The 14,173-nt window shown below is 43.5% G+C and overlaps 1 protein-coding gene across 1 annotated transcript in view; it reads left to right on the top strand.

Annotated features, from left to right (window-relative positions):
• The first annotated feature begins 9,459 nt into the window (after positions 1–9,459).
• The window catches only part of tgs1 (trimethylguanosine synthase 1), a 20,193-nt gene continuing 15,479 nt past the window's right edge, over positions 9,460–14,173 (top strand). The window contains exons 1-6 of the mRNA XM_027275411.1: positions 9,460–9,712; positions 9,828–9,886; positions 10,135–10,256; positions 10,338–10,431; positions 10,813–10,890; positions 11,342–11,866. Of these exons, the coding sequence (XP_027131212.1) occupies positions 9,573–9,712; positions 9,828–9,886; positions 10,135–10,256; positions 10,338–10,431; positions 10,813–10,890; positions 11,342–11,866 (1,018 nt within the window). The 5' untranslated portion in view covers positions 9,460–9,572. The remainder of the gene's footprint in view (positions 9,713–9,827; positions 9,887–10,134; positions 10,257–10,337; positions 10,432–10,812; positions 10,891–11,341; positions 11,867–14,173) is intronic.

Genomic DNA, 14,173 nt, shown 5'->3' with positions numbered 1-14,173 from the left:
GACTTAGGAATAAATATTACAGAAAATTAGTGGAAAAATGCTTGTTTAAAAAGGCACAAACAAATACTATAAACACAGCACTAAAACTTATATTGTATAAGTGGCTATTCAGAACTCATGTGACACCGGTAAAACTACATCACTACAACCCCAACATTTCTGACAGTTGTACAAAATGTAATGATAGTGTTGGCATTCTGTTGCACTGCATGTGGGAATGCCCAAAAATCCAGTCATTTTGGAATGATGTAATACAGTGATTCCACTTGAGGCAATGCTCTATATATTAGGTATTTATCCTGATCACTTTGTACCGGGCCGCAAAATTGCCCCCATGATTGATCTATCCTTGCTTCAGGCTAGGAGAGTGATTGCATTGATGTGGGAAAGTATGGACAGCCCTACACAGGGAATGTGGTTACGGGAAATGACGTCATGTCTGTCACTAGAGAAATTAACTTATGTTGCCAAAGGGAAACTAAACAAGTTCACAGAGATATGGGACACTTTTATGCAGTTCCTGGAGAGTGATCAGACTGAAATTAATGATTAAAATTCGAAGGGCACTTGTGGAAGTATGCCTCCTATAAATAGATAAACAGGACCACTATTGATTTTTTTTTTGTATATTATTATTATTCCTTTTTGTTTTGTGCTTTTTGTTTTTACTTTGTATTTTTTTCTTCATTTGAATGTTTGTGCTGTTGAGAGTGGGGGGAGGATGGATGTTCATGATGTTACGGTCCTTGTGATTGTATGCTTTCTTTAAAAAAAAAAAAACAATAAACATAGTGTTAAAAATTTTAAAAGTTCCAGGACTGTGGGGGTTGGTCCTCTGAACCACTCTGGGCAAGTTGAATTAACCTGTTTCTCTCTCTGTCCTAACGTACATGAGTCATGTATATCAGTGAAACACTGTCTGTCGTCACTTTGCGGTTATCGCTCTGTTGCTGTGTTTTCATGAAGCAAGGGGGGAATCAGCGCACCCAGCAGGTGGTCACACTCGGCAGGTGTCTCTTGTACATGTGCACCGTTACCGACCACGTGAACTCAGATCTGACTACGCTGCGGCTGAAGGCTTTTATACCGTTGCGCTAGGGTGCAGGGGTGCTCACCTCAATGCGTCATGTAGTCTCATTTTAGCACCGCTCAAAAGATCTGGACTGAAAACTGGTGAAAAATTGTTTGAACCTCTAACTCCCCATTTCAGTAATATATTTTTCAATGTCTTTTCACATGTTTTCAGCAACCATTCTCCAACATATTTATTGTGTTTGAAAGAAAACATGGAATTGCCTTTACACTGACTTTAAGGTCTGACTGAAGGAGCATGGATTTGACTCTGGATATGGTTCTTAGTTGGAAAAAGTAAGCCTGGACAACAGTAATCCATCCAACATTTTGATAAAATATATACATACATATATATACATATACATATACACACACACACACACACACATACATACATACATATATATACACACACACACATATATATACATACATATATATACACACATACACATATACATATATACATATACATACACACACATACACACACACACACACACACACACACATACATACATACATACATACATACATACATACATACATACATACATACATACATACATACATATATATATATATATATATATATACATATATATACACACACACACACACACACACACACACACACACACACACATACACACACATTTTAAACAATTAACGCGTTAAAATAAATTAACGCGGTTTTGTTTAATTCCGGTGGTGGCTGGCCCATAACCTTTTTGAGTGCTGAATCATACGTCGATGTCGCCGCCATTTTGGATGTGGCAAAGTAGAGCTTTGTTTCTCAGATATATTAGTGTGTGTGTGAATGGGTGTATAAGAGGCATTAACTTAAAGCCCTCACGGAGACTGCGCCCTGGGCGGTCGCCCACATTGCCCATAGCTAAAACCGGCCCTGCTTGTATTAGTTTATGGGCAGATCTGCCACATCTAACATGGCGGACAGGTTAACGTATCGCAGCAACGGACCAACGTGCTCAATGCGGCGTCTATGTATATATGTCTATGATCTATCCTAACTAAAGGAGAGTCTATGGCGGAAAGATGGATAAGGACGGACTTTTAGGGGGAACATTTCATTTTAAAAAGTTGCCCGACGGCTCGTTGGACAAAAACAAGGTAATTTGCACAGTTTGCAAAGCCGAATTTAAATTCCACAGAAGGCTTTAACATATCACCTTAAAGCAAAACACCCTGCTGAAATTACCTCCAAACATATCACCTTAAAGCAAAACACCCTGCTGAAATTACCTCCACAGGATCTCGCCAGTCTACACTACAGGAGTGTGCCACTCGTCAGTATATTTCCTCATTCTGGCTTTTTTCTATTTGCACTGTGCATATGTGCACCTTAAGCCAATAACTTGAATGAATTTAAATATACTTTCTCTGTGTTTATTCTACATTAATTTGATCATTTTACATAAATAAATATTCATTATAAGCTTCAGTCTCAGAAAAATGCAATTAATTTATTGATACATTTCTTGATAAATTAATCGTGATTAATTACAGAAATTTTTGCGATTAATTAGTAAAATTTTTTAAATCGATTGACAGCCCTAATACATACATACATACATACATACATACATACACACATACATACACACACAAACACACACATATATTTTAGCTGCTCCAGGACAAGCCTCTCTAGGGTCTTCATTATGTGGGACGTCAAGGCTACCGGTCTGTAGTCCTGAGGGCCGCAGCATCTTTGGCATAGGAACAAGGCAGGACGTCTTCCACAACACCGGGACCCTCTGCAGGTGCAGGCTCAGGCTGAAGACTTGACTCAGTACTCCACACAGCTGAAGGGCACAGGCTTTAAGCACCCTTGGAAAAACACTGTCAGGACCTGCAGCCTTGCCGGGGTGGAGTCTCATCAGTTGTCTTCTCACCAGGTCAGGTGTAAAGGACACCGTAGATGTGACAGTTGGGGAAGGGGTGAAGTCCTTAGGTTGTGGCGGACATGATGCAGAGCAGGGGGGAGGGGTGGAGTAGGTTGTAGTTAATAGAGGTGGTGAGGTGCAGACAAGGGGTCTGTAAGGAGGGGGAGTAAGGGGAGGTAGATTGGTAGTAGTTGTTGGGTAGCCAACAGCAGAGTCTAGAGGGGTAGGGGGCACACTATCAAACCTATTGAAAAATAGGTTCAGTTCGATCCACACGTCCCTCTAGCCGGTCTTCTGGAACCCGGTGATGGTTCTCATGCCACTCCACACATCCCCCATGTTGTTTGGCTGGAGTTTATTCTCCAGCTTTCTCCCATAATTGTCTTTAGCCTCCCTGATTTTAAATTTGAGTACCCCCCTGCACTCTCCTCACCACATCAAGGTTGCCATCTCTGAACGCTCTCTTCTTTTCATTAAGGATGGCCTTAATGTCCTTGGTGATCCAAGGTTTATTATTGGCGTAACAGGTGACAGTTCGAGCTGGAACACTGCAGTCCACACAGCAGTTGATGTAGCCAGTGATGCACTCTGTGAGCTTATCAATGTCCTCCCCGTGGGGCTTACAGAGTGCAGGCCAGTCAGTCACCTCAAAACAGCCCTGCAGTGCCCCATAAGCCTCCTCCGACCACCTCCTCACAGTCCTTGTGGTCGTAGGCTTCCTCTACACCAGAGGCACATAGCAGGGTTTGAGGTGAACCAAGTTATGATCAGAGCTGAAGCAACAAATAGGACAAAATAACAGAAAAATTCAATGTGCATAACTATTCACCCCCCTGAAGTCAATACTTTGTAGAGCCACCTTTTGTGGCAATCACAGCTCCAAGTCACTTTGGATAAGTCTCTGTGAGCTTGCCTCATCTTACACTGGGATTTTTGCCCATTCCTCCCAGCTCCTTCAAGTTGGATGGTTTGCACTTGTGAACAGCAATCTTTAAGTCTGACCACAGATTTTCTATTGGATTGAGGTCTGGGCTTTGACTAGGCCATTCCAACACATTTACATGTTTCCCCTTAAACCACTCAAGTGTTGCTTTAGCCGTGTGTTTGGGGTCATTGTCCTGCTGGAAGGTGAACCTCCGTCCCAGCCTCAAATCACGCACAGAGTGGTACAGGTTTTGCTCTATCCCTGTATTTAGCACCATCCATCTTTCCCTCAATTCTGACCAGTTTCCCAGTCCCGGCGGCTGAAAAACATCCCCACAGCATGATGCTGCCATCACCATGTTTCACTGTGGGGATGGTGTTCTTTGGGTGATGCGATGTGTTTTCTTTGATGGACGAAAAGTTCAATTTTACAGCACCTTCCTGCATACATTTTGAGAGTCTCCCTTTTCGAAAATTCAAAACGTGCCATTTTGTTTTTTGCTGAAAGTAATGGCTTTTTTCTGGCCACTCTGCCATAAAGCCCAACTCTATTGAACATATGGCCTATTGTCGCCCTATGTACAGATACTCTGGTCTCTGCTGTGGAACTCTGCAGCTCCTCCAGGGTTACCATAGGTCTCTGTGCTGCCTCTGATTAATGCCCTCCTTGCCCGGTCCGTGAGTTTTGGTGGGCAGCCGTCTCTTGGCAGGTTTGCTGTTGTGCCATGTTATTTCCATGTGGTTACGATAGATTTGATGGTGCTCCTGGGGACCATCAAAGATTTGGATATTTTTTTATAACCTAACCCTGACTTGGTCTTCTCAACAACATTGTCCCTTACTTGTTTGGAGAGTTCCTTGGTCTTCATAGCAGTGTTCGGTTAGTGGTGCAGCCTCTGGGGCCTTTCAAAAAAGGTGTGTATATGTACTGACAGATCATGTGACTCTTAGATTGCACACAGGTGGACATCATTTCACTAATTATGTGACTTCTGAAGGTAATTGGTTGCACCAGAGCTTTTCATGGGCTTCATAACAAAGGGGTGAGTACATATGCACATGCCAATTTTCAGTTTTTTATTTCTAAAAAATAGTTTTAAGTAGGGATGCACTGATTGTGAAGTTCTGGGCCGATACCGATACCAATGTTAAAAAAACAACTTGGCCGATGCTGATCTTTTTGTTATTTATTCCCTCTGTGCCCTGCTCCATCGGGTCGCTGCCTCTTGCACTGTAGGTGATCTGCGCTCTCCCCATCGTGCGTCCCATCCTCTGCACAGGCAGCATCAAGTATGGCTTGTGCATGTTGTTTAACATCTTCAAAGTAGCGATCCTTGTTTAACTTTGTTTACATTAAAACTACATGTCTCTCAGTCTGTGACTTTTCCTAAATATGTGTTTGATGACTTCTAAAACTTACAACGTATTCAAATTAAACAAACTTGATTTCTGAGCATTTATACCTCGAACGCCAATCTGCATATAAACGACAGTTATAGACCACCGTGTCCAGTGTTTTCATTTCATTTTCTCACTTGTAATGTTTTCATACTATTACATTTATTTTTAGCGGTATATGTGAATTTGGAGCGAGCGAGAGACAGAGAGGAGACACCAGAGGTGCACGGGCATAAACTGAAACGGGCCGGTTAGAAATGAAAAGAGGAAAATCACAAATTATAGGATATGTCCAGGACACTCAGGACGTGAGTGAGGGAGGATCAGATGGTGGCTCTGGTAGCGATGAGGAAGCTGTCACTGTAAGCAGCACATCTGTCAGCTGCACACCTGTAAGCTGCTGTGCTCCATGCAGACATTTCTCAAACTTTATTTTGTAGGCTAAGGGTGGGCATGCCCGGCATGCGTGAAGTGAGCTGAAGGTAGCGGGAGTGTCTGTTGTGAGTTTAGGGGGCACGTCAGCCAGAGCTGTAATGGGTGTGTGTGTGTGTGTGTGAGTGAAAGAGTGAGTGAGACTGCTGCCTGCTGAACAGAGAGTCGCAGGAAGAAGGTTCTGAAGTGCCCGTGTTTTGGCTACAAAAACATGCCACATAATCATCGGCCACTGGCGGTGAATGTCATCCTTATTTGCCGATGGCAGTAAAGGAGGCAAACATCAGCCGATACCGATGTTCAGTCGATGCATCGGTGCATCCCTAGTTTAAAGTATATATTTTCTCATTTCACTTCACCAACTTAGACTATTGTGTTCTGATCAATCACATACAATTCAGATTACAAAAACATTGAATTGTAATGTAACGAAATAGGTAAAAAGCCAAGGGGGTGAATACTTTTGCAAGGCACTGTACATATCAAGTCAAAGGGCTCACATGAAGTCACAAGCATTTAGTGTGGCCGCTCGGGCAACTGACGGTCACACTGCCAGAAAGAGGGCGTGTGTTTTTGTAGTTGATACATGATCAAAACAGCTGGTGATGAATTCAGTCGACTAAGAGATGAAATGACTGATCATCTCAGTTCTGAATACAGACCGATTTTCAGGCTCTTTGAAGCAGTGCAGCCAGCTCTTAAAGAAACAATAAGTCACTGCACATTACATTCACCTGAAGATGAACGTCTGCAGTGTGACACACACACACACACACACACACACACGCACACAGCAGTTTGGGGTCATTTTTTAGCAGTTTTTGGCTATTCATGACCAACAGAGCTGCATGGTGATCAGAATCAAAATATGGCCGAGTGCAACATCCAAGCTGTGTAACAAAACTGAGCGAAACATTATAAAGTACTGAGGTGCTGCCTTCAAATCCTGGAATTATGGAAGAAAATATTCAAAACAAATGTTTGTTTGATACAGATTCCAACAAATGTCACCACCGCCATCATCATCATCATCCGCATTCCCATCAGCAGCATGTTTTATATGATATGATCAAATAAGCCTTAATAACATGTTCATACCAGGAGGGAGAAGGTGTCCTCTGCCCCCATCAGACAGGACTGGTTCCCACTGTCTGACATCCTGCTGGAGCTGCACTTCAACGAGCCGATGACAGGATCAGTGATGGGCAGAGATCGCACTGCATGGAGAGCATCTGCTGCTACACACAGCTCAGACCTGTAGGAGGAGAACACCACCCGTCACTGTGCACATGAACGTTTCAGCTGTTCCGGTAGAAGCTTTGAAAGAAGCACAGGCACGTTGACAGATCAGATCAGCAGTGAGCTCAGAGCATCTACATTTACAGCCACGACCACCAGCCCCGAACCAGCTGACAGCTGACGTCATGTTGCATATGACCCAAGTGAAGCTACATTTAGTGTCAGCACTAACGTTAGACCTCAGCCTACCGCACTGCTCTGATGATAAACCGGAGACAGAAGAGAGATGCTGCCACCGGACGTTCCTCTAACGCAGAACAAACGTAAAGGCGTTTACCTTCAACAGGCGCGAGCAGAGCCATCGGAGGTCACGTGAGCGTCCCAGTATGTTTATATATTCACAAATATTATATGCACTGATCCCAACCCGGACCACTTCGGCTGGAACACACAGCTAGGTGTTAAGGTGATTCAGTGTCCCCCGGAAACCACGGCACCGGTAGCTGAGTTCCACTCAGCAGAAACGACACTTCCTGTTTAAAATACACCAGCTTCAAAATAAAAGCTGCCTCTGGGATCCTCGGCCCAGTCTCAGCAGAAAGAAAAGTTAGTGGACTGACAATGAAGCTGCAACAGTTGTTTTGTTACAACAAGATATAAAAGTTCTACTAAAATAAGCTCAATTCAATGCCTTTATTTGATTTTCCCTAATAATAGATGATATTTACACTACCGGTCAAAAGTTTTGAACACCACACTTTTTCAAGTTTTCTACTAAAAATTATTCAGTTTATTGTGTCATTGCACTCTGAAATGAAAGGATAGAACAAATAAGCAATTTGAGTTGAAAAAGAAATAATAGAATCAATTTATAGACCAAAATGTATTCTAAACTTTTGACTCATCAAAGTAGCCACCTTTGGCAGATATAACAGCTGAACACACTCGTGGCATTCTTTCTACAATAGAAATCAAATATTCTTCAGAAAGTTCTTCCCAGGTCTGTTGCAGAAGTTCCCATAAATGTGTGGCACTTGTAGGTTGCTTGGCTTTAACTCTTCTGTCCAGTTCATCCCAAACCAGCTCGATGGGGTTTAAGTCTGGAGACTGTGCTGGCCACTCCATGTTTTCAAGCTTACCATCTTGTTCTTTTTTCTTGAGGTAGTTTTGGTATAGCTTGGACTTGTGTTTTGGGTCATTATCTTGCTGTAGGATAAACCTCTGACCAACTAGGCGCATACCAGAGGGTATTGCATGGCGCTGCAGAATGCTGTGGTAGCCGTTTTGGTTCAGGGTGCCGCTCACTCTGTACAAGTCACCGACCCTGGATCCAGCAAAACAGCCCCAGACCATCACACTTCCTCCTCCATGTTTGACAGTTGATGTCACACACTGTGGAACCATCCTCTCGCCTGCTCGACGGCGTACAAAGATCCTGCATGATGAACCGAAGATTTGAAATTTTGATTCATCAGTCCATAATACCTTCTTCCAGTCTTCAGTAGTCCAGTGGCAGTGTTTCATGGCCCAGGAGAGCCTCTTTGTCTTATTCTGACGTCTTAGCAATGGCTTTCTTGCTGCAACTCGTCCTGTCAACCCTGCAGCTCCAAGTCTTCTCTTCACAGTTGAAACTGAGACTTACTACGACCACTGTTAAGCTGTGCTTGAAGCTGTTGTCCTGTGAGCCGCCTATCACGCAAGCTGTTAACTCTCAGAAACTTGTCCTCTGATTCAGTTGTGGCTTTGGGTCTGTCAGACCGCTTCCTGTCAGAGTTTCCCCCAGTTTCTGAGTGCCTTTTGATGGTGAAGAAAACTGTATTCACTGACACCTTGAATTTCTTTGCAATTCCTCTGTAGGAAAGACCTACATTTTTAAGTGTTATGATGGTCTGTCTCTCGTCCATTGTTAATTGCCTTTTTCTTGCCATTTTTGTAGCAACACACTACTTTCTGCAGTACGGTACTGTTCACCTGATGCTCATGAGGGTCTGGTACCACAGTGTGTTCCAACACTGCTTTTATGCAGACAGAGGGGGTTATAAGTAATCCAGAAAAGTTGGAATACCTGTAGGAATTAGTAGCACCAGCTTTCAAGCCTGATTCAACCTTCATTGCTGCAGAACAGCTTTACATTGTTTACCCACTTTGTCTTCCCTGAAAATGGCCTTTCTGTATCATTCTGAAATGTACATTATTTTTCAGTTCTGGGTAACCAAACCTTTTTTTTTAAACCTCTGGCTGTTCAGTACTTACCTTTGTACCATTTCAAGCTGTTCATTGGGCTTGCACGACTTGAATTGCAATAAATAACTGGAAAAATTAGGGTGTTCTAAAACGTTTGACCGGTAGTGTACATCTGTACTAAGAACGTTACTCGCAGTTTTGTTGATCAGTTGTTGCTGCTTTTTTTGGTTTATTTTTTGTACAAAACGAGGCAGTTTAAAGTCACGTAAAAATAACTCTTTTATTCTGAAAATACATGACCGGAAGTATGAGAACAGTCTAGACCGGTGCCTGAACGTGAGTGTTGAACTGAAACCATGCTGCTCGTGAACGGTTAGGTTCCCGCGTGTATCCGTGTGCTCGTGCTGCTCCGTTATGATGCTGGAGCGGAGCAGGGTGACGGTGCTGGAGCGGAGCAGGGTGACGGTGCTGGCGGACATCTTCTTCAGCAGGAGACACTCCTCTGCGGAGGAGGAGGAGGTGGTGCACTGCCGCTGCTCTAGAGCTTTTGTACAGTGAGCCTCTCTTCTCTTCTCACGCTTCCTTTTCAGTCAGACAGCGGCACTGCATGCTGGGTGATGGAGTTCTTGTTCTTCATCGTCTTCTTCTGTTTGTTTGTTTTCTCTGCAGGGACCGAGAGCTGTACCGCTCTGACAACAGACTCTTCTCCTTTGACACTGCTGTCCAAGGTACAGTACGTCACATTATGTCACAGCATCTCATGGAGCACAGCGGGTGGTGGTTGGTGGTGTTTGTCACAGTACACTGGGCCTTAGGTTCAGTTCTGGTTTTGTTTAAACTTCCCCAGCTGGTTAGGAAGTTACTGACTGAATGACGCATGAAGAACACACACACGCACACACATTAACAGAGGGTGAAATCAGTAGTAAAAATACTGTATGATTCCATACAAAATAAACTTTCTATCAACTCACAGAAGCTGATGATGATGGTGATGATGAGGAAGAGGAAGAGGAGGTGTTGGACGAAGAGGCTCTGCTGATGGCCAGCATGGGTCTGCCTCTGGCCTTTGTCAGCTCATCTGAGCAGAGGACAGAGGTGAGTGAGTGAGTTCATCTTCGTGGAAGTAAAGGCCAATAAAATGCAGCTGAGTGAACCTGAGTTCTGCTCATGTGACAGGGGAGGAAGTCCAACAGGAAGTCTGCCATGTACCGGGCAGAGCCAGCTGAAGATGAAGAGGAGGAAGATGAAGATCTACAGGTCGACAACAAAGGCAATACAATGAACAATTTAATGATGATAATGATTTCTATTCAGAACTTTATTTGTAGTTTTTGTTCAGGCACATGCAAACACACTTCTCAAGTAAAGAGAAAGCAAGAATAAAATGGGCTGCTTTGTCATCCCCCCCGTACAAAAGTATGTCAACATACACAATAAGCATGCTTGAACATAGATATTTACTGCAAATGTATACACACACTCTCATCCATGTATCTCACTACACACATTTAAATGCAGACACAGATATGTGTACTTTCTTCTTGTGTGGAAAACTACCAGTGTGGTACTTCCTGTCAGATCAGAAGCATGTGATGTTGAGGAGAAGGTCTCTTTTCTTCATAATGACACTGCCTTGTGATTTTTAACCAAGGTGAGGTGAAGGAAGTGTTTGCTCCACCGGAGGAAGGAGCAGGAGGGATCCAGGATACTGGCTGGGAAACCTACTGGGGTAAGGAGATGAAGAGCACAGTGAAGTACACATACTTGTACAGTGACAGTGAAACCCAGTGAACATCAGATCTGTAGACATGTTTCAGGTATGGTATGTAGACGTAACGATAAAAATTGAAAGCTCATTTAAAGACCACTGAAATAACATAATCTAATAATCTGCTGACTCATTCTGATAGAAAACTACATGTCGTATCTTATTTCCTGCATTCTTTTCATCCTCCCAGACACTCTTGTATGTAAATGTCTACACGCTGCAGCAGCAGGTCCACTTACAAGCTTTTTCCAGAGCTTTCATTTACATCTGTCAGTCTTCATCAGCAGATAGCGTTTGCTCACCATTGAGTGACCTAAGAAGCCTGGGTCATGTGATCCCATGTGATATGAAAGAAGTCAGGACAGACCAACAGCTCAGATATTCAAATATTTTTTCTCTTTTCTTCCTGAAGCTCAACAGGGTGAAGCTCTGCTGTGGAGCAGCTGGCTGGAGAAACATCCAGAGACTGATCTGCTGTCTACAGATCCAGAAGCAGTGACTGCTCCTTGGGGTGACCCAGACACAAAGGCTGTCTGGGACAAACATGCCGCAGAGACCTACTACTACTACTGGGAGCAGTACTCATACTGGGTAGCACAGGGCTGGACCACTGAGGAGTCCATTTGTAATGGGAATACTGGTGGGGAAGCAGCAGCAGGAGTGATGGAGACACACTCAGAGGAACGGAGGGATGAACAGACTGGAACTGAGAGCCAGCAGACAGAAGAAGTCAGTGCTCTTCATGAGGACGTTGAGGTTCTGAATAATCTTTTTGGACAGAACTGCACAATGGAAGCAGGCCGGAGCTGTGTGACTGATGACAGAGCGCTCTGTGGATCTGAAGACGGAGTGCTCTGTGGATCTGAAGAGCCCTCAGATGGGAATGGTCGCAAGAGACCTGCTGCCTCGTCACAGCCCAACACAGCTGAACAAACCAGTAAGAAGTGTGTGTGTGTGTCTCTGTGGGGTGTGTGTGTGTTTTAACAGACAAAAACCTTGAGCCAGCTCATTGGTGGGCAACCATCTGCCATAACCAGTTGAGTTGATGGAGAGGGGACAGGGGTAGATAGATAAATATATAGAGAGACAGACACAATAAAAAGTGATTACTGTAACTATAAACTTTAATGAAGATATGACTAAAGGTAACAATGATAACTAGAGTGTCACGCCCATACATTATTACTAACACTGCAGTAGCACAGAGACTTCAATAGAGTTAGTCAAAGGCAGGCTTGAGGTTGCCGAGTAACCGGGGTCAGGCCAGAGCAATTAGGCACAGGTGTGATTTGTGGCCACTATCACTGAAACAATTTGACCACTAGTAGTACGAGGCTTTACTGATCGTGTAGATTATCTTTTTATGTGACCTCCGGTACAGAATGGATTTTTAGCGTTGGGGAGGGAAACGGGTTTGTATGCTTCCTTTTAAATATGGGTGTTAATGGGGCTGTAGCAGGGGGTACCTGGTGCTTTGACGCTCACACCGCCGAAACGGTAACGCTGACGTTACTCACTCTAGCAGGCGCAATACACACCCATTGTAAACGCAGCTGTGGAGTAAAAACATGCTCAACTTTAGTGTTTGATATTATATATATTATATTTTATATGATGAAAGATTTTTTAAAGTTGAGTACAAGGTTTATAATTTAAGATCTTGTGTACAATTTGAATGAAGTCTGTAATACAAAGTATGCAGTAGTAGTTTTTGTTTAAAGTGTAGTGCAGGGGTCGGCAATTAGCGGCCCGCGGGCCAAAACTGGCCCGCCATCAATTATATCTGGCCCGCTAGATGACGTTGATTTATTTTAAAATATATATTTTTAAATATATCTTTTAAACGTCATGTTTCCTGTCAAAATACAACAATTTCACAGATTTCACAACATTTATTGAAAAGTAGCTGATAAGTAACGTGACAAAACAGCAGCCAGAACATCCTCGCAGCCTCTTTACTTGACGCACAGGTCGGAACACTAATTGGCACGTGCGTGCGCTGTAACCTGTGGAAAGTAAAAGTGTCCTGTGTCCCTCTTGTAACGGACAACGTGAACAAATATTTTTCATTAAATGAAAAAAACAAAACCAAACAAGGTCGGCTCAAATATCAAATATGAATGTGAATGCACATCAGCGGCAGATCTGCGCTGCTGTATACATTAGTTACGGCACGTTGCTAGGGCAGGTTGCCTGTTTCATGACAGACGCAGTGGGCGTAAACGAAATCCGCGAAGTAAGTTTTACAATTATTATACATGTTTTAAGGCCGTAAAACCCCTAACCACACACTTTTATACACCTTATTACACGCATTTTGTACAGTACTCCCTTAATTAATCAGGACGCAGAACACACGTGCGGTTCACCCCCCCCCCCAAAAAAAAAATTGGCCCACGTCCAAACTTATTTGCCGACCCCTGTACTAGAGTATACATGACACTACAATCCTGTATAGACAAGCCCTATGACTGTTTTGTTGGTTCATGTGCTAGAGAAAAATGCAAAATGGCTATGATGGCTATGGCTAAAAAAAAAAAAAAAAAAAAAGCTATATATAATTCCGTTTGTACACTTCATGGAAAATATGTGCTTGGCCACATTTTAATACTCCATGCTAAAAGCAGGTACCTTACCCAATGACCATCGCTCATTCTTGCTGGATGACATAGTATGAGCTAACTACTTCTACCACACACATTGGGGGGGGGGGTTCTTAACCTTCTTTTTTCTTTTCATTCCCTTTCTCTTCATTACCCGCTTTCCCAACTGTCTCCCTGTACTTCTCTGATTTCTCCTGTGTTTCCTGCTCGCTCTGGTAGTTCAGTTTCAGTTTACTTTTAATACAACCTGCTTTCTCCTTTTTCTTTCCCTGGTGTTTTCATTTGTCCCTCCATATGTTCCTTTTCACCTCTTTCCATTCCTGTCCTCTCTCTATCATACCCCCAGGTGCCCCCCCTCTTCATTGTTTGTGACTCCACTTCTCTCTGGTACTTTCTCCCTCTTGTAAACCCCTTAGATGTCCTGTTTTCCACTCCAAGTTTTGCCTTTCTCATCGTTTTCCCATCACCCTGACCCTACCAGTTAGTGTCCTCTCCTCTGTCCTTCACAGGCTGTTGTCTAGCCTTCAGCTGAAAGCCTTGCCAAACCAGCCAGGCCTTGAGAAGTGACCCTGACAGGCAGCCGTGGTAGATGACCTCACACAATACAAACACGTGAACACCAGCACAAACACACACACCAC

This window comes from Larimichthys crocea, unplaced genomic scaffold (assembly GCF_000972845.2).
Source record: "Larimichthys crocea isolate SSNF unplaced genomic scaffold, L_crocea_2.0 scaffold123, whole genome shotgun sequence".
Lineage (NCBI taxonomy): Eukaryota > Metazoa > Chordata > Actinopteri > Sciaenidae > Larimichthys > Larimichthys crocea.
The sequence above is the reverse complement of the archived record's forward strand: the minus strand, read 5'-3'. Positions and strand labels throughout refer to the sequence as shown.